We start from the raw sequence: 18,375 nt of genomic DNA, 5'->3' as shown, positions 1-18,375 counted from the left end.
TTTAAATTTACTTATGGAACTAGTATGAAAACTGATATAAAAATTAATATTTCATCCTTCAATAATGCTGTGTTTTAAATTTATGTATGGAATTAGTATGAAAACAGATATAAATTTAAAGTTTTTAAAAATACTACTAAATAAATCAGAATTAAATCAAATCTTCTAATAAATTCTAACAATAAAACAAACTAAACATAGATTAAAAAGTCTTGAAACACGTATCATTAATACGGAACACAACTAGGATAAAATGAAAAATAAAAAAAAAATTGATGAAAAATCAAAGAAAATTAGGAACTCATCTACCTCAATTTAATTTTTTTATGCAACCATTAAGAGAATCACTCTACTTATCCTGTTCTCATCCAAGTTATAAAAAAAACTCAAAAAAATTTTCATTCGTCAAAATTTAATTCAAAAAGAGTAACAAAGAGTCTTTAAATAGGTTCCTAACAGATCAACCTAAGAATTAGTGAAATCTTTCTATATATCTAATTTGAATTTAAATATCAAAGAATAATTTAATTTAAATCAGATTTGATTTAAATTTACGGGCCTGCTACACAACTATGTAACCATGTAACTAAGTTGGCCCAAACTCAAAACAACTAAACGCGCTTCCCAATCTCATTAAATAAACATGACTTTCACGCGCCCCATTCAAACGAAAATAACTACTTCATTCACACTTCATTATGAAAAAATGTTTCTTTTTCTTCAACACACACGAAAACGCTCTGTCTCTTCGAATCTCTCTCAAAATCACTCAAACTTCAATCACATTCTCTGTGGAAACTACTACTGTAAAGGAATCGGAAGAAGATTTCGCAAGTAACAACCATAAACAAACAAAAACAGCAACAAAGACTACCAAAGGTATGAGAAAACTACTGTTCATCTGAAATCTTGCAATGTAGCGTTTCGCTTAGTTGCATTTTAGTTTTACTGGTTTGATTTAGTTTGTTTGGTACATTGAACTATTGTGAATGATTTTTACAGTATAACTAGGCCTTGGAATGAAATTTGTTGTTATTTTCATTCAATTCAGTGCAACTAGGGCTTTAAGATATACGTGCTTGTTCTTATTGGTGTGGATATTTAACTAGAGCTTTGTTACTATCTTCAGTACTTCTTTTGCATGGAAGAATACTATTCTTATTGATTGAAAGTTGATCATCATTTATTAACCACATGAACGGTTTTCGGTTCGGTATCCTTTGTGAATTTGGTTCTGTGCATGAGCGATTTTCGGTTCGGTGGGTTGTGAAATTTTAATTGACTTGATTAAGATATACATGCTTGTGCTTGTTGATGTATTCAATGAAGTATTGACTAAAATTTTCATTACAGCAAAACACAACAAGAAAATGGCAACAATGAAGGAGAAGGCACATTATAACGTAAGGAGATTAAATATATTTATTCGCTTTTATTCGAATAATATCTATTTTGTATTATAAATATATCCTCACATTCTGTTTCAAAACTTGCAGAAAACTCACTATTGCAGATGTCAAACAAAGGTATATCAACAGTGTATAGGAAAATGAGTCAAGGGGAAATGAGTCAAGAAAAGAAAGATATTGTGGAAGAAATGGAATTTGGTGCCCTGGCAAATGTCCCAGAAATGAATGTCTCTAATACACTGATGAAAGAATTGCTTGATCGATTTGATGAAGAGAAAAGATGTCTGAAAACTCTCCAGGGAAAAATATACATAACTCTTCAGAAAGTAGCAGCTGCTATCAGCATAACCAACGCAGGTAATACATTTTCCACTTACTGCTTATTTTCAGTTTATTGGTGTCTAGAAAATTAAACTGACCGTTTTTGACTGATTTTTGCTATTAAAATATTGTAGGGAATCGTTTTCCTGAAAAGGTTGATTACAACAACCTGAATCCAGCAGACAAGGAATGTGCTGGATATGAGTGTAGAAGGAGAGGAGAACTGGAAAAAATTCAAGATGACTTTTGTTGTCTTCATACAAAAGTGCTTCTTGCTCCCCACAACGGTAAGTGTGGCTTCCCCAATCCATAAGTTACCGATCTTTCATGTGGACAACATTCAGGAATGGAATTGGGCAAAGCATGTGCTCAACTTCTTGATGAAAGGAGTTGAAAACAAAAGAAAGGAAAAGAAATAGTCTGTTGATATAGCTGTATTTTTGTATTAATGTTGATATATTTCCATGAAACCAAGTTTCTCCGTCCGTTTGCACCTGATGCTCCCCCTACACCGTGAGTGGCCCATTGGACAAGGCAAATGATGCTTGAACGGATTTCATCCGAAGTAACAGAACCATTGAAAAATACTCTACTAAAATTCTCCCAAAAATTTGCTTTCAAATGCTTTTAAAATACTCTACTAACTAAATAAACTTCTGTTTTAGGTTATAATTAATTTATTTGTCCTACTTGCAATTGTTAGTTTGTTCATTTGAATGTTTCTGCATTAAGAAACATTTTTTTTTATGATTAAATAGTTGTCATGTACTATTTACCATATGAACATTTTTCGGTTCGGTGGAAATGTTTTATTTGGTTCACCGGATTGTTAATGTGTTTTCTTGGTGATTAAATAATTGAGTCCTTGTTTCTGTTTTAGGGAATTCTGTATAAAAAGAAAAAAAAGAAAGAAAAAACAAAAACAATTAACTTAGACAAGAAAGAAAAAGAAAAGAAAATAAAAAAAAATTGTCGAGACGAATTCTTCTTCAGAAGAAGAAAGACTTTCCGAATCTGAATCCGAAAGCCAGTAAATTTAATTTTCATATTGATTTTATTTAACTTGTATTTGTTTAAATATGTTCTTATACGCTTGTTCTTATGTATTGCAGAGAAGAAGAAATAAAAAAAACCGGAACAAAAAAAAAAGAATTGGTGGTTAAAAAATAAACCAAAAAAACAAAACATATGCCGATAGATTCAGAGAGCACAAGTGAATCTGAAAGCAAGTATTAGTACTTTAATTTAGTTCGGTTCGGTGGTGTCTGTCAGTTTGGTTGACTTTATTGTTAGTGTCTTATCTCCGGTATAAATTCGATGTGTTTATCTGTTTTCTAGAGAAAATGAAATCGAGAAAACACCCGTAATAAAAAGAAAACAACCGGAAATGGTGGCAAAAACACCAACCCAACCTGACAAGGAGTAAGTTTCTTGAATCATAAATTTTTTTATTGATACTTACGTTCTAGATTCCTTGATACTTATTTTGTGAACTTTCAGAACTGAACAAGCAAAAGACAATGCTGCAGAAAGAAGAAAACGAGCATTGGAAATGATAAGAGAAAAAAGATCAAAGAAAAGAAATGATGGAGCTCAGACAACAAACATTGCTCTAGATCAGTTTGACTCTCCAAAGGCACAAAATGAATTCTCTCAGACGTAAGATTCAGTTTATTATTCCGGAATTCTTTTTCTTTCTTTGCTTACTTTTGCTACAACCTTTTCTAATTCCTCTAGACTTAATTACTAATATTTATTTATCTTCCTTAGAGTGCCAACTGTAAATCTGGATAGTGAGCAAATATTACAGACTCAAGGAAGCTCTACACCTCTTGTAAATATCGCGAGCAAAATCAGGTAACTTGGTTCACTGCATATTGTACTTTTGGTTCAGTGGTTGGCAAAAATGATTTTATTGTGTTTCTAGACCTTTGCTTTTAATCTTGGTTTCTAATTTTAATTTGTTATCTTTTTTTTTAGGAAAACAACCCCGGAAAGCACGGTAAAATATTTTAGAAAAAAGAAAATCTTCCTAAGAAAGACTCTTAAAACTCCACCAGTGTAAGTTAAAAATATTTATGTTACTCTTATAGATTTAGGTAATAATTTTTGTTTAATTAATCACAAGAAAAATATGTTTAAATGTCACTAGAGCTACACCTGATTCTGAGCTACAAATTATTGAGTTTCGACAAGAAACTCCTTCTCAACCTTTGGAAGTGTGAGTTTTTGAATATGCAAATTTCTATTTTTCAAAAAAAATTCTAATTATTCAACATTAATTTTATCCTTATTTACATTCCCTAGACCTCCTCTTGCATTGTCTCTTCTAAGTTCAGTTCAGGAAGAGTTGATCAAGGATGACTTCATCTATGTCCCTCCACAAAAAGAAACACAACAAACTTCTAATAATGAGTAAGTTAATAAATATTTATTCACCACATGAATCTTGTTCAAAGTGTACTGCTTATACATGGTTTAATTATGGTTCAGTTGAAACCAGAAATGAATTCAATGTGTTCTTGTCTTTGGACTCTCTTCTATTTATTACAGCTGCCCTCCAAAACCCAAAAAGCAGGGTGTTACAGTGCCTCTTACGAGTTCTGTAATTGAAGACTTATTCAAAGATGACTATGTGTATAAAGTTTCTAATGAAGAGTAAGTTTCACATAAAAATTCTTTTTATTAATTTTAATAGTATAGGATAATAATTTTGGGTTGTTATTGAACTGTTTTCTATTTAATGCAACAGCCCTGCCAAAGAACAATAGCAACAATCCAAAGAACCAACAGCACAGCAATCCAAACAAGAAGTACCTGTTGATGTGTAAGTTTTACTGGTTATATAAATACTGATAATGTTTACTGTTTATACATGGTTTAATTATGGTTCAGTTGAAACCAGAAATTAATTCAATGTGTTGTTGTCTTTGAACTCTCTTCTGTTTCTTATAGCTGTCCTCCAGAACCCAAAAAACAGGATGTTACGGTGTCACTTACGAGTTCTATTATTGAAGAGTTCTTCAAAGATGACAATGTGTATGAAATTTCTGATGACGAAGAACAACAGCAATCCCAAGAATCTCCGGTGGCATGGAAATAAGAACAACAAACTCTAATCTTGTCATCATTTGATAGGTATGTTACTTTCTTTTCTTTAATATCATTTTTCTTTAATATCATTTCTGTTCACTATAAGTTTTGATTTAAGTTCACTATTTGTTTAAATTTCAGTTCACTGCAATGATTAAATATCATTTTTGTTTAATATCTTTGTTAAATATCTATCATCTTGCAGTGCTGCTCAACCTAGGAAAAGGGAAGATGAAAGGCCTTCCTTTAACCTTGGGATAAGTCCACTAGCATCTCAACCAAGTCAATCCTCTCAACTGAGTGCTTTACAACTTAAAATCCTGGAAGAGGCGGTGGTAGATGCTGGAGTGACAACAGCATTAAACTTTGCTGAAGCAACAACTTCAGAACCAACCTTACCAGCTTCTGAAGTTTACAAAACTCCGGAGAAAAAGAAAAAAAAATCACAAATGAGTTGATTGAAAAGTGTTATCATTGGATGACACATGTGAAACATACAAAAGATGGTAGCAATGAATATGATCCAATATTTGTCTTGAAACACGAGGTACTTTACGAGGGATTAAGAGAATATTTCATGTCTCTAATGCCCAAAGAACAAGTGCATACCACGGTAAATTCTTTGCCAATTGCATTAATGTTAATGATTTTTCTAAATAATCTTATATAGTATATCTTATAAATTTTCATCCTGTAGGTGGTTTGTATATACATCATGATTCTCAACAAAATAAAAGTTCGGCGGTATCAAGAACTAATATACATTGTGCCACTGGATATTATGGTAAGCTAAATTTCTTATTCACTGCTGATTGCTGTTCGGTAGAGTGGAAATGTTAATATTGATTCACCTGATTGTTATGTGTTTTGTTGAGTTATTTTGCATAAAGAAAACTTTTCTCATGATAATTGAATGTTTTTCAAGTATTATTCAGCACATGAATTGTTTTCAGTTCGGTGCATGAATTGTGTTGGGTTCAGTGCAAATGTGATTTAACTGATATTCTTTTTGCAGAATTTTATGTTGGAAACACATGACGAGTCCTACATTGATAAAAGTACAAACAAGGCCTACCGGTTCGATATTGAACAGTATGCCCACCACCATCAGTTTCTTGACAAAAGAAAACTTGCATCACATCCATTTGTAAGTTGTAATTTCTAAAAATTCTTCGATAATTCTCTTGTTTGGTATTGTTTTGACTGAAATACTTTATTATTTTCCCAAACTTCAGCTATTTGTGCCAATTTGCAATGGAGCGCATTGGTGGTTGTGGATTGCCGATGTGAACAAAAAGAAATTCTATATGCTTGACCCTATCAATAAGCTGCAAGAAAATATACCAGATTTGAGGAAAAAACTGAATAAATTTGTTGTAAGTTATTTTCTTGTAAATTATTCAAATTATTCAGTAAATGAAATGAGTTCAGTTGAGTGTTGTTGATTTATTTTTTTCAATTTTTGCATACCTTTCAAGGATTAATAATTTCTCAGATGAGGGTTTATGATGGGGGAGAACCATTAATGGAGGATGGATTGGGAGTAGAAGCAGAGTATATCCTACTAAATGGTCAACGTACAAAGTAAGAATTATTCTCTTCTATAGTACTATTTTTAATATGTTTTATTTTGTACACTATTAATAGTATTATACTCAATTCTTGCTTAGCTATGATTGTAGGATATATGTGATGAAATGGCTTGAAAAAATTAATCCACAAAAGATCAGAAGCAGAAAGAGATATAAATCTAGAGCTTGGACACAAGTTAGTACTTTCTAAATTTATAAACTTCTTTCTTTTCTGATTTTAGTTGGGTTCATTTCTTATGTAACTAATTCCTTTCAATTGAAATGTAGGGAGAGATTTGATAGCTTCAGGTACCAATATGGTCCGCACATTCTGTTGCATGAAATGAATAAAATTAGAAACCAAGTGATTTGGGAATCTGAAGGAATAAGACTAGCAATATACTAGGATAGTAAATATGGCATATACTAGGATTAGCTGTTTGTAATTAACAATATGGCCCTCTCCAATATGGCCCTCTCCAGCCCTTATTGTAAATTCACATTTGGGAATTTAGATAGTAAATAGCATATACTAGGATTAGTTGTTTGTAATTAACAATATTTTGTTTAACTTGTTTAAAAAGTAAAAAAATGCTTACTTCAAATGTATATATGTGAATATTAATCTAAATGTTAATGTTAATATTTATATTTAATTCAACATGGATTACCCATCTGAGATGTTAATTTATATATCTATTGGAACTGTCTGACTACTGTTTTAATCCAGGTTCTCAGTGATTGCAATCATTGTATTTACCAATACATTATGAACTCGAAAAGAACACAGTGAACCGAAATTAATACACTGGGAGAACCGAAATATTGAAACACACTGAACCCCTAAACCTTGAACCCTAAACCCTAAATACTAAAACCAGAACCCTGAACACTGAACCTTGAACCAATAAACCCTAAACCCCTAAAACCCTAAATCCTAAACTCTAAACCCTAAACCCTCAACCCTAAACACGGTGAACCGAAATTGATACACTTGGCGAACTGAAAGTTTGAAACACACTGAACCCCTAAACCCTAAACTTTAAATCCTGAACCCCGAACCACTAAACCCTAAACACTAAACACTAAACCCCAAACCACTAAACACTAAACCCAGAACCCTAAACCCTAAACCCTAAACATTATTCCCAGAACCCTGAACACTGAACCCTAAAACCATAAACCTTAAACCCCTACAATCCTAAACGCTAAACCCTAAACCCTGAACAGCTAAACCCTAAACCCTGAACCCTAAACCATGAACCTTAAACTCTAAACACTATATTCATCTAATTTTTTTTAGACTCCTTTCTGCATACCGAATCGAACACATGCACATGGTGAATCAATTTTTTCGTAATTATCGAACCGAAAAGTTACTCACATTTACTCACAGTTACTCAAACTCACAGTTACTCACAGTTACATATTATCAATTCAATTCAATTAAATTCAGATATAGATCACCTCAATCCATTCAATTCACTTCAAATAAAATTAGCAATTTCATTCCATTGAATTCAATTCAAAATTCAATGATCCAAACCTCATCAAATTGATGTGTTTCAGAAGAATTATCCAAATTGCACTCATTCAACTGATTTGAAGTTGATTTATTCATTGTTTCAATTCAGAAGTACAGATCGAAGAAAAAAACGAAGAAGAAGATGAACGACGAAGCTAATTACGTTGAAGTCGATCCAGATCCATAATGCAGAGAAAAAAAAAAACGAGAATAGAGGAGAACAACGAATTTAATTAGGTTGAAGAAGAAGAAGGAGAACAGGAAGAAAAAGAAGAAGAACAAGAAGGCGAAAAAGGTTTACGTTGAGAAAGGTTGATTACGCAAAATAAGGATTATGTTATATACGTTATATGAGGCGCGTGTAAAACAAACGAGTGTGTGAGGCGTGAAGTGGAAAGTACTTGGATACTATCCATGTAATTTTTACATGGATGTAGAGCTTTTCCGTTAAATTTAAACTTTTTAAAAATACTACTAAACAAATAAGAACTAAATCAAATTTTTTACTAAATCCTTACAACAAAACAAATTAAAATTAAATATAGACTAAAAAGTCCTCTTTCTCCACATTGTTTAAAAACATATTGAAAACCCAATACCAAAATAAAAAAGAGTGGTTAATCTGGACCAAATATTTTTTAATGATTTTTTAAATTTACGTATGGAATTAGTATGAAAACTTGTATAAAAATTAATATTTCATCCTTCAATAACGCTGCGTTTTGAATGCTGTAGCCACGCTTTGCTTCTCATCTCAATGCAGGAAATCGTTTTCTCAAGTTTGGGGATCGTGCAGGTTCATCATCGTAGACATTGTGGTATCAAATTTAAATGCAAAACAAAAGCGGTGAAAGATTTCTCTGTGCATTCATTTTTTTTAGCTCATAAACCCTAAATGCAGAAAAAAAAAAAAATTTCAGGCTTAGAATTAAATTTTATTTATTATATAAGCTTGCTTATTTCATTGTTTTTTTAGTTATAATTATAAATGTTCATGCAGAGGATCCCATGCTGATGAATTTCTGAAATTCCATTCTTCAATCTTTGTACGTAATTCTGCATCTGCATGCAGTTACAAGGCATGCACAACATCTTCGTTCGGTGCACTCTTGTTTCTGTTGTAATGTAATGTGGATCTCATCTGCCAGCAACAATAAGACTACACAATTCCCGGTATTTTGTGATTCTCCTTTCAGAACGTTAAAAATGTAAACTAGACATGCAATTTGAATTTCGAAGCATAGAATTATTAGACTCTGCAATTTGCTGATGTTCTGCTTTTGTTTCCCTGTATAGCATTCTGGAATCACAATGATCACCGAAGAATCGTCAAAGATGTTGGAAAATATTGATAGCGAGTATGATAAATTGGTCTTACCTGATATACCAAGGGCTGAAGAAGCCGAGATGTTGCACCCTCAAGCAAAATCAAAAGTTAAATCTTTGTGTTGGTGGATGAAAACATTGTTATGGTGCTGCCTCGCTGTTATACTTGCTACTGTTCTTGTGAAATGGGGAGTACCATTTGCTTTTGGAAAGGTACTTCCTCTTCTTACAATGATTCTGTTCTGGTACTACAGTCGCTTGCAGTGAGTTATTGCCAACTTTGCTGTTTCAACATTTCATATTATGACTATTTCTCGGGTTTTAGAATGATATAATACCATTAGCATTTGATTTCATATGCTAATTAATATGTTGTGGCATGGATGAAATTCGAAGGAGCAGTGTAATAAGGAACTCTTTTCAACATGTCACTAGGAAACTTTTTCTGGTAATTATCTTGAAGGGCGTGAGAAAAATACTCATAACACCGTTATCTTTACTACTATTCTATCATTTGTATATGAGCAAGCAGCTTAGTATGGACCTGTGGATATTCTTGGCCCTGTGCATCATCATGCATTCAAGATGGATGATTGGAAAACTATGATAAAATTCATACTTTGAAGCGTTGAGGTTTCTCATTGCAGGTTCTTTACCCAATCATGGAGTGGGAAGCTACTTCCTTTGGCCATCCTGTTCTTGCCCTTATACTTGTTGCTTCTCTAGCTTTGCTGCCAGTATTCTTGCTTCCTTCGGGCCCCTCTATGTGGCTGGCAGGGATGATTTTTGGTTATGGCCTTGGCTTTGCTATAATAATGGGTGGAACAACCATTGGGATGGTCCTGCCTTACCAAATTGGACTACGGTTCCGTGACCGCATTCATGTAAGTCTCTCTGTTTCTTATATGATAACAAATCCTCTAAAATTTTGGGTTGTGTTTTCTCAAAGTAGGTTTTACATTTTGTTTGTGATCTTTGGTTCTGTATTGTGCAGCAATGGTTAAAAAGATGGCCTCGTAATGCAGCAATGATTAGGCTTGCTGGGGAGGGAAACTGGCTCTATCAATTTCAAGTGGTTGCTTTGTTTAGGCTCTCACCTTTTCCCTATACTATATTCAATTATGCTGTTGTGGTGACTAATGTGAAGTTTTGGCCCTATTTATGCGGATCAGTTGCTGGAATGGTGCCAGAAGCTTTCCTCTACATATACAGGTTGACCTTTGGCCCTTTAATGGCTTAGTGTGTACTGTAGTAAACTTCTACCAGTTTCACCATTTTATTGAATATAAAATGCTCTGAAGAAAAATAAAAGGAGCTATCGTGGTAAAGAACTCGTGTTATTTCTTTAGATCAAACCTGGAGTTTTTTTTTTTATTTCCATTTGTATGAAAATATGAGAACTTTGTGAGTTTTCATGGATCCCAATGTGACAGCTTCGAGCTGGTTTGTTTAATTTATTTTTTGAAATAGACTTACATATGTATGTGTGTTTGTTTCCTGCAGTGGTCGATTAATGAAGACATTGGCTGAAGTAGGGTTAGGGAAGCGTCACCTAAACACTCTGGAAATTATATACAGCCTTATTTCTTTCATCATTTCAATTGTTGCAATTGTTGCCTTCACCGTTTATGCAAAGAGGACCTTACGTGAACTCAAAATGATAGAGTTGAATGATGAAGTTTCCTTGAATGGTGAAGTTCCCTTAGTATCTGAGGGAGGTAGTTGTGAAATGAGGTCACGTCCTCTTGTGAAGTCCAATAGCTCGCCTCAATTTTCATGATTGTATATATAACAAGTTGCTATAGGATACATTCTTTTTGAACTCCAGGCTTTCTTTTTACGTCCATGATTGATCAGCTGATCACTGTAAATAGTTTGAGGAATAGAAAAGCAAATCAGCTAATGCGTTCCGCTGATTTTGATTTGTTGTAAGAGTAAGTTACTGACTCATTGCAGAAGACACGCTTGCCACTGGCCATCTTGTCGAACGTATGCTATGCAAAAATAACTAGTTATCTCTTGCCTCCTATGAGGGAAAGGGTTCCTAAAATCTGTTCTAATCTATTTGGTCATGTATAGACTCTGCATGTTTTTTGTTGGTTATTTCAGGCTAAAATCGATTCTGATTCCTTTCTATATATGACGAGGGTTTCTTGTTTCCAATACTGCTCAAAGTGAAATTATAAAAGGCCAAATTGGTTTCTAGCTGCTGGGACTGTCCCCGTGCAGAAGAGAACCACAGGCAAGAAATTTAAAACAAATAAATTACGCAAACCATGAGTTACTTATAATATAAAAAAGGTAAACAGAGTCTGAGATAGGTAACTGTAAGATTGTAAATTGTAAGTGTCAGACTTCCATGTTGTTCATTCTGCAAGTTTAAAGAATACAAGATTTGATACATATGTACTAAGTATATAACAATAATGCTTAAATGAAGAAACACTCACAAGTACCTCTATAAATTCTTAAGGCTAATCTCAAGTCAAAGATGTTCTCAAAGGCCTTATCCCACAACTTCCAATTTGTCCATGCCAACCAATGAACTGATGTCGCTACGGTACTTGGTGGAAAGTGATAATGAACGGCATAGCACCTTATGGTTTCCATGGTGCTGGAGGTGGTGGTGCTGTAGGAAACATTGGGGGTACCGCAGAGAAAATTGTATTTTTGTCAATCCCTATGTTTTTATCACCTGACAATGCTACAAGTGCAGCAACTAAACCTGCATTTCCTGCAAGAGTTGGCTCCGTGTAGTTGTAGTTTTTACGGACATCATGGAAACCATCAAACTTGTCAGGACCAGCAGCCATAGCTCCAACAATTGTATTTGGGTTTGCCTTGGATGTATCCCTCCATTTCCAGCCTCCTGTACAGCTATACTTAATGTGGTTCTTTGGTATAGAAGCACCTCTGTGATGGACATGTTTTGGATAGTGGTTACCAAAACCAACAACATAGCTCATTTTGCGAGGGTTCTTCCCAAGGATGTAATTTATCTACAAAATCACCCCAGGAAATTGGCAAAGGAAGTTAGCAGAGTTAATGTTGACAAAATTTGAAAGCAGAATATCACGTACATACCTGGGTCCTTGCAAAGTCTCGAAGAGTATCAGCCGAAAAGAAATTGGGCCCGCAATACCATCCAGGTGCATCAGCAGCTTCAAGATAATCACTGAATAGGGTAGCCAAAAAGGCTGCATTTACAACATATTGGAGAGGCTGAGGCCTACCATGGTTTAATTGAATCAAGCCCCCTGAGTGCCAAGAAAAAAATACCCAATATTCACATTAGAGTAATAATTGGAGGAACTTACAGAGAAGGAGCCCAGATACAAGTGTTGAAGTAGAATTTTATTTTTCTTTTCTTTTTACCTCTTGTTCTGTTAAAGCTTGAGAAAACTGGTAGGAAGGAGCACATAAAAATCTTGGTCTGATTGTGAAATGTACTTAAAATTTCTTCATATGGATAACCAGGACTCAAGAACAACCTCAACCGGCTCAGAAGAACCTATATGCAGGATGACAAGATTAAATTACTAACTCCTGTTCATATGACTAGAACTCATAGCTTCAGAAAGTCGAGCAAAGCAATCAAAAGTATTTGGTCAAAAATGCTTATGAACTACAGCATGATTAAAAACAAGGGAACATCCTACATATTTTGCAGCAATTCAGTCCAAAAGTAAAACGAAAACAGATTTCATTTCTGCCTAAGGTGTAATTATGGAAGCCAAATAGATAAGCCAGTGAGAACATGAATATGTCTTATGCCAAAATGAAGTTAAGATCAGAAAAACAGATGCCAGAGTAAAATCCATCACATTATTCAGCTCAGAACTTAGCTTGAAATGCAAATTTAATAAACTTCCTGCAGTAGAGATTTCTCCATTGATTTACAAACAACTTGAGTAAGCTTCGGACACCTTACAGGTTATAACTGAAGGAGCACTAAAAATTACCTGAGCACCAGGAAGCTTGTTATCCCAGCTCATTACACCATAATCAGGGCCTCCCCAGAAAGCACCAGCATGCTTGGCAATGCCAGGTTTGGTGGCCAGATTAAGGTAGGAAGAATTACCAGTGGCAAAATACATCCAAGCTCCTCCCCAGACAAACTCATCCCAGTAGCTGGTTGAATTGTAGAATGTTGAAGCCTCGGTACCACGTGGACTGTATCTTCCTCTGCGGTCCCTCGAGAACTTATAGAGTGTTGTGGCACCATGAACAAGTTTCTGCGAATAGACTTTATTGTCCTTAAACACAATGGAGGCAGAAGCTAACGCAGCAGCCATCTCTGCTGCAAGATCCGAGCAACTCGAGCATTCGGTGACAGGTCGTGTATAATCAATGTCCTCCGGACGAGTCCAGCAATAATGATCATTTGGAGTGGTGCTCCCTCCAGAAGTATCCCCAGATCCAACCTGCCAAGATTGAAAATAATCACATATGAGATGCATAGTTCAAAGTCAGTTGGTTAGTTCAAGGCGAATAAATCTACCTGTGCAGCAAGAGTGTCAATGGTGTCAGCAGTACTGTTGAAGGTCTTGAGAAGGTAATCAGTCCCCCATTTAATGATGTCCTTAACATGGGCGAGCTCGCCGGCAGCTTCGTATTTGGCACTGTATTCAATAACACTCCAGCTGAGCATGGTCAGGGCAAAGGATTTAGGGAAGTGGAACTTGATGGCGTCTCCGGCATCATAGTAGCCACCCACCAGATCCTTGATGGCGGCAGATACCCCGGGGCCCTTCCCATCTTGCAGACCAGAGTTCCCTCTCCAAGAAACATTGTTATGCTTTGGGAGTTTTCCAGCTACACGCAACAACAGCCACACAACAAATCAATATCAACATGAAAAAATGTTCAATCTTCAGTGACTGACTCTGACTGATGTTGATAATCTAACCCTAATCCTAATCCTAATTGATTTAGCGTGGTGCCATCAATCAACATCAAGGTAGGTGAAAATGAAATTACTGAATTAGGATAAAGTGAGATCTAATTAAGGAAAGAAAGAGAAAGGGTGGGGCTACATACAGCGTTGAGCGTTGAAGAACATGAGAGCCTTGTGGAGGGCGAGGGTGTAGTTGTCGGGAGGAGGGGCCTTGTGGTGGTGGCGGGGGACGGTCTTGACGATGAGAGTGATGAATCCGGCGAGGAAGGCGGCGACGGCGATGGTGCCGACGGTCCAGACGAAGATCTTGCGGCTGACGATGATGCAGCCGAGATCGACATACTTCTTCTTCTTCTTGGTCTCAGTGGGGCCCAGCAGCCAGCTCTGCTGTGTCTCGTCGAGCTGCCGTGACAGCGCCGCCCTGTCCAAGTCCTGCAGGTTGCGGCTCCGGTCGTCGTCCGTGGCGGAGTCTGTCCCATGGATCTCCAGTGGTCCCCCCCATGGATCCCTGCCGTACATACTCATCTACTCCTCCTCCTCCTCCTCTTATTATTCAGTTCAATTCCAAATCTCCAATGGAAGAAGAAGACAGCCTCCAATCTACTCGCTACTAACTTACTTGCTTACTTACAATCATAAATCATAGACATATAAATAAACAAATGGGATTCTCCGATCGCCGACTAAAGAAGACTAAATAATGAGTGGACTTGCTAACTATCGAATATTTGATGAGCTAATATTCCATTCTGTTTCTCTCCGTTTCTTACTTTCTTCTCTCTCGTTCACTTTATTTATTTTCTTTCACAGCTAATCTCTTTGTCTTATTTTATAATGTAGATAGCTCCCAACAAAAATAAATAATTTTCTATTGTTTAGTTCAATTAAAGTTTTTAACAGAAATGAAAATATGAAAAGGGATGGATATTAGGAAATCACATAGTGGCGGTGGTGCCTGGCTGGTGTTGGTGAACGCGGACAAGTGGTCTAAAGTCAATAATGTCATATTGTCATGTGAATTGAGAGAAGGACTTCATTCCAACTATGCCTTCTAAATAATATTATATTATTTGAACCGTTGGAGACACTGGGAATACAGCTCACACATGGACAATGACCCTAGCCCAACCCAACCTTCCTTAACATATCTTTTTCCCTATTATCATCATCTTTTATTTTATTCTACACGAGTTGTCATGTAAATTGAATACATTGTTACATTCAGAAAAATTATTTCAGGATACACAACCTAAGCAGCCGGTTGATGAATTATTTTTAATTCCTTTATTAATATCCACATGCAATTGATTTCACATTTAAAATCTAAAGAATACAAGAATTAATGTCCATGTATCCATATGCATATTTGAAGAAAGACGCTTATTAGGAGTGGTGACCGACTGACCGGACCGGGGTGGATATATATAGGAGCTTGTTATGGTTTCCAGGGTGCTGGAGGCGGTGGAGGAGTGGGAAACATTGGAGGAATGGCGGAGAAGATGGTATTTTTGTCAATAACGGTGGCGGACGTGGTTTTAGCATCATGATGGGCAGAAAGGGCGACAAGTGCAGCGACTAAACCTGCATTTCCAGCAAGAGTTGGCCTTGTGTAGTTGTAGTTAGTACGGACATCATGGAAGCCATCGAACTTGTCCGGACCGGCAACCATTGCTCCAACAATTGTATTTGGGTTTGGGTTAGATGTGTTCCGCCATTTCCATCCTCCTTTACAGCTGTACTTAACGTTGTTCTTTGGTATGGAAGCACCTCTGTGATGCACATGTTTTGGGTAATGGCTACCAAACCCTACAACGTAGCTCATCCTCCGAGGGTTCTTCCCCAGTATGTAATCAATCTACAATAGACGAATTCATTATCATTATTTATTTAATTATCACCTTGATTTAATAATAACGATCACCTATACCTTGGTCTTTTTTTTTTAATCAAAGGGAGCTCAACACAGCAGAGTGGAGCAGATAGCAAAGCTATAGTAAGAATAAAACAAGATAACATACAACTTCTAGACATTGTGACCTGGCCATCAACACCCAAATGGCTCAGCACCACTCCATTCTTCGTAGAACGTAAACGATCTGTTGATAATGTCCCCCACTCTTGAACTCTTATTTCGGAAGAGCCTGTCATTCCTTTCTAGCCAAATTGTCCAGATAACAGCAAAGAATCCAGTGAACCATCTCTTCCTATCTACCTTCCTTCCTAGAAAGCTCGTCCAACTCTCAAAATGTTCCTTCAAAGTACCCGGAAAGCTCCACCTTTGTTGAAAGGCCATTAGCCAAGCACACCACACCTGCCATGTAATCTCACAACTAAGAAACAGATGATACGCGGTTTCCACAGGCTTACCACAGAGAAGACACCTATTGTCCTGCTGGTCAATAACCCGTAATCTGCACAGTCGATCCTTTGTGTTGACCCTTTCGACTAACGCAAACCAAGCAAGGAGTTCAACCCTCGGGGGGACAAATCCTTTCCAAACAGCACTAGTGAAGCTATAGCTGGTAACCTCCTCCGATAGGACTTCGTCCTGCATCACTCGCACAAAGGATTTTGTTGAGTAGTCACCTGTTTTATCAAATTTCCATACCACACTATCTTCCCTCCCATTTGTAAGCTTGAATGACTGTAAGATCTCATGAAGCTGGTGTACTAAGTCCAACTCCCACTGGAACAACTCTCTCCTCCACTGGAAACTCCAAATCCACACTAGCCCATCCCAAAAGCCACAGTCTGCTATCACAGATTCATGAAGAGTTAAGATCGAGAAAAGCCTAGGAAACATATCTTTCAATACTCCAGCCGGTAGCCATCTATCCTCCCAGAATCGGATTGTTCTGCCATTCCCTAACTCCATCGACAACCCACTGATCATCTAATCTCTCAGCCCTGGCTTACTAACTTGTAGCTGGCATATATCCTTCCAAGGACCCCCTCGCGTGGGAGTAGGCTGTCCTCCCACCGTTCTTGTAGGATGCATATTATTACAAGAGCATACCACTTTCTTCCATAAGGGACAGTCTTCTTTCGAGAACCTCCACCACCACTTAAACAGCAATGCAGTATTTCGAATCACCGCATCCCCAACTCCCAACCCACCTGCCTTCTTTGGAGCCATAACCACTTCCCACTTCACGAGCGGTACCCCGTATCTCCCATCCTCAGTACTCCACAGGAACCATCGTTGCAGGGAAATCAGCTTCTCTGCCACTGTCTTTGGCATCTTATATAAACTGAGGTAGTAAATCGGCAAGCTACTAAGAACCGCCTTAATTAGGACCAGTTTACCTGCTTTGTTAAGAGTTTTTGCTTTCCACAAACTCAGTTTGTCTTCCACCTTATCAATCACCGGTTTTCATGTCTTAACCAGTCTCGGATTTGCTCCCAGGGGAATGCCCAGATATCTGACTGGTAATGAAGCCTCTTTACAACCCAGTAACCGACACATCCTCCGGACCCACATCCTCTCACAGCTGACCGGTATAAGGCTGGACTTTTCAAAATTAATGGCCAATCCCGACATGAGCTCGAAGCATCTGAGTAGCCGATGATAATTCCTGATGGTCCCCTCATCAGGCGGACAGAAAAGAATAGTATCATCTGCAAACTGCAAGTGAGACAACTCAATATTATCTCTACCAAGCAGTAACGGAGTTATACGGCCATTCCTCACCGCCTCTCCAATCATTCGATGCAAAACATCCACAACTAACACGAACAGAAATGGGGACAACGGGTCACCTTGCCGTAGACCCCGTTCCATTTTGAAAGGCTTTGAAGGTGATCCATTAACAAGCAATGACATAGATGCAGTGGTGACACACTCCTTTATCCAACCTCCCCACCTCTGGCCAAACCCCATCTTCTGCAAGACAATATCCACAAAGCCCCACTTGACTCTATCATAAGCCTTTTGGAAGTCCAGTTTTATTATTACGGTGCTCTTTTTTCGTGTTTTTAGCTAGTGCACTATTTCACAGGCGATCAGGGCCCCATCATGGATTTTCCTGCCCTTAACGAAGGCGCTCTGAGTCTCTCCTACCAACCCCGGCATTACCTTTCGCATGCTCCTAACCAACACCTTGGATATGACCTTATAGACACACCCCACCATACTAATCGGCCTGAGGTCCTTTATTTCTCTGGCTCCAGTAAACTTTGGCACCAGCGTAACCCACGTAACATTCGAGTCTCTAGGAAGTGTAGCCGAAAGGA

At 37.0% G+C, this 18,375-nt stretch overlaps 1 protein-coding gene and 2 long non-coding RNA genes across 3 annotated transcripts; 1 reads left to right on the top strand and 2 right to left on the bottom strand.

The window, feature by feature from the left end:
* Window positions 1-8,834: 8,834 nt before the first annotated feature.
* On the bottom strand, window positions 8,835-10,472 carry LOC140176409 (uncharacterized). Its single transcript, XR_011867821.1, has 2 exons — window positions 9,298-10,472; window positions 8,835-9,219 (listed from the first exon to the last, which is right to left on the bottom strand). It is a non-coding gene; the product is annotated as an uncharacterized lncRNA (long non-coding RNA).
* Window positions 10,473-11,510: 1,038 nt separating this feature from the next.
* LOC112722771 (endoglucanase 25) lies at window positions 11,511-15,807 on the bottom strand. The gene is made up of 6 exons (XM_025773919.3): window positions 14,286-15,807; window positions 13,747-14,060; window positions 13,208-13,669; window positions 12,621-12,756; window positions 12,330-12,502; window positions 11,511-12,244 (listed from the first exon to the last, which is right to left on the bottom strand). Exons 1-6 carry the CDS (start codon window positions 14,665-14,667, stop codon window positions 11,843-11,845), a joined length of 1,869 nt encoding a protein of 622 aa, XP_025629704.1. The 5' UTR covers window positions 14,668-15,807; the 3' UTR covers window positions 11,511-11,842.
* Window positions 15,590-16,570, top strand: LOC140176410 (uncharacterized). Its single transcript, XR_011867822.1, has 2 exons — window positions 15,590-15,984; window positions 16,095-16,570. It is a non-coding gene; the product is annotated as an uncharacterized lncRNA (long non-coding RNA).
* The last annotated feature ends 1,805 nt before the right edge of the window (window positions 16,571-18,375 follow it).

This window comes from Arachis hypogaea, chromosome 11, assembly GCF_003086295.3.
Source record: "Arachis hypogaea cultivar Tifrunner chromosome 11, arahy.Tifrunner.gnm2.J5K5, whole genome shotgun sequence".
Classification (NCBI taxonomy): Eukaryota; Viridiplantae; Streptophyta; class Magnoliopsida; order Fabales; family Fabaceae; genus Arachis; species Arachis hypogaea.
This window is presented reverse-complemented; position numbering and strand designations above follow the sequence as displayed.

What these genes read in the sequence shown, in the direction of transcription:
- LOC112722771 (XM_025773919.3), bottom strand. Translation starts at nt 14,667, where the DNA reads ATGAGTATGTACGGCAGGGATCCATGGGGGGGACCACTGGAGATCCAT. An exon ending in TTGACACTCTTGCTGCACAG is followed by an intron (nt 13,670 to 13,746) that starts GTAGATTTATTC and finishes CAATCTTGGCAG; the next exon opens with GTTGGATCTGGGGATACTTC. An exon ending in GAGACTTTGCAAGGACCCAG is followed by an intron (nt 12,245 to 12,329) that starts GTATGTACGTGA and finishes GTGATTTTGTAG; the next exon opens with ATAAATTACATCCTTGGGAA.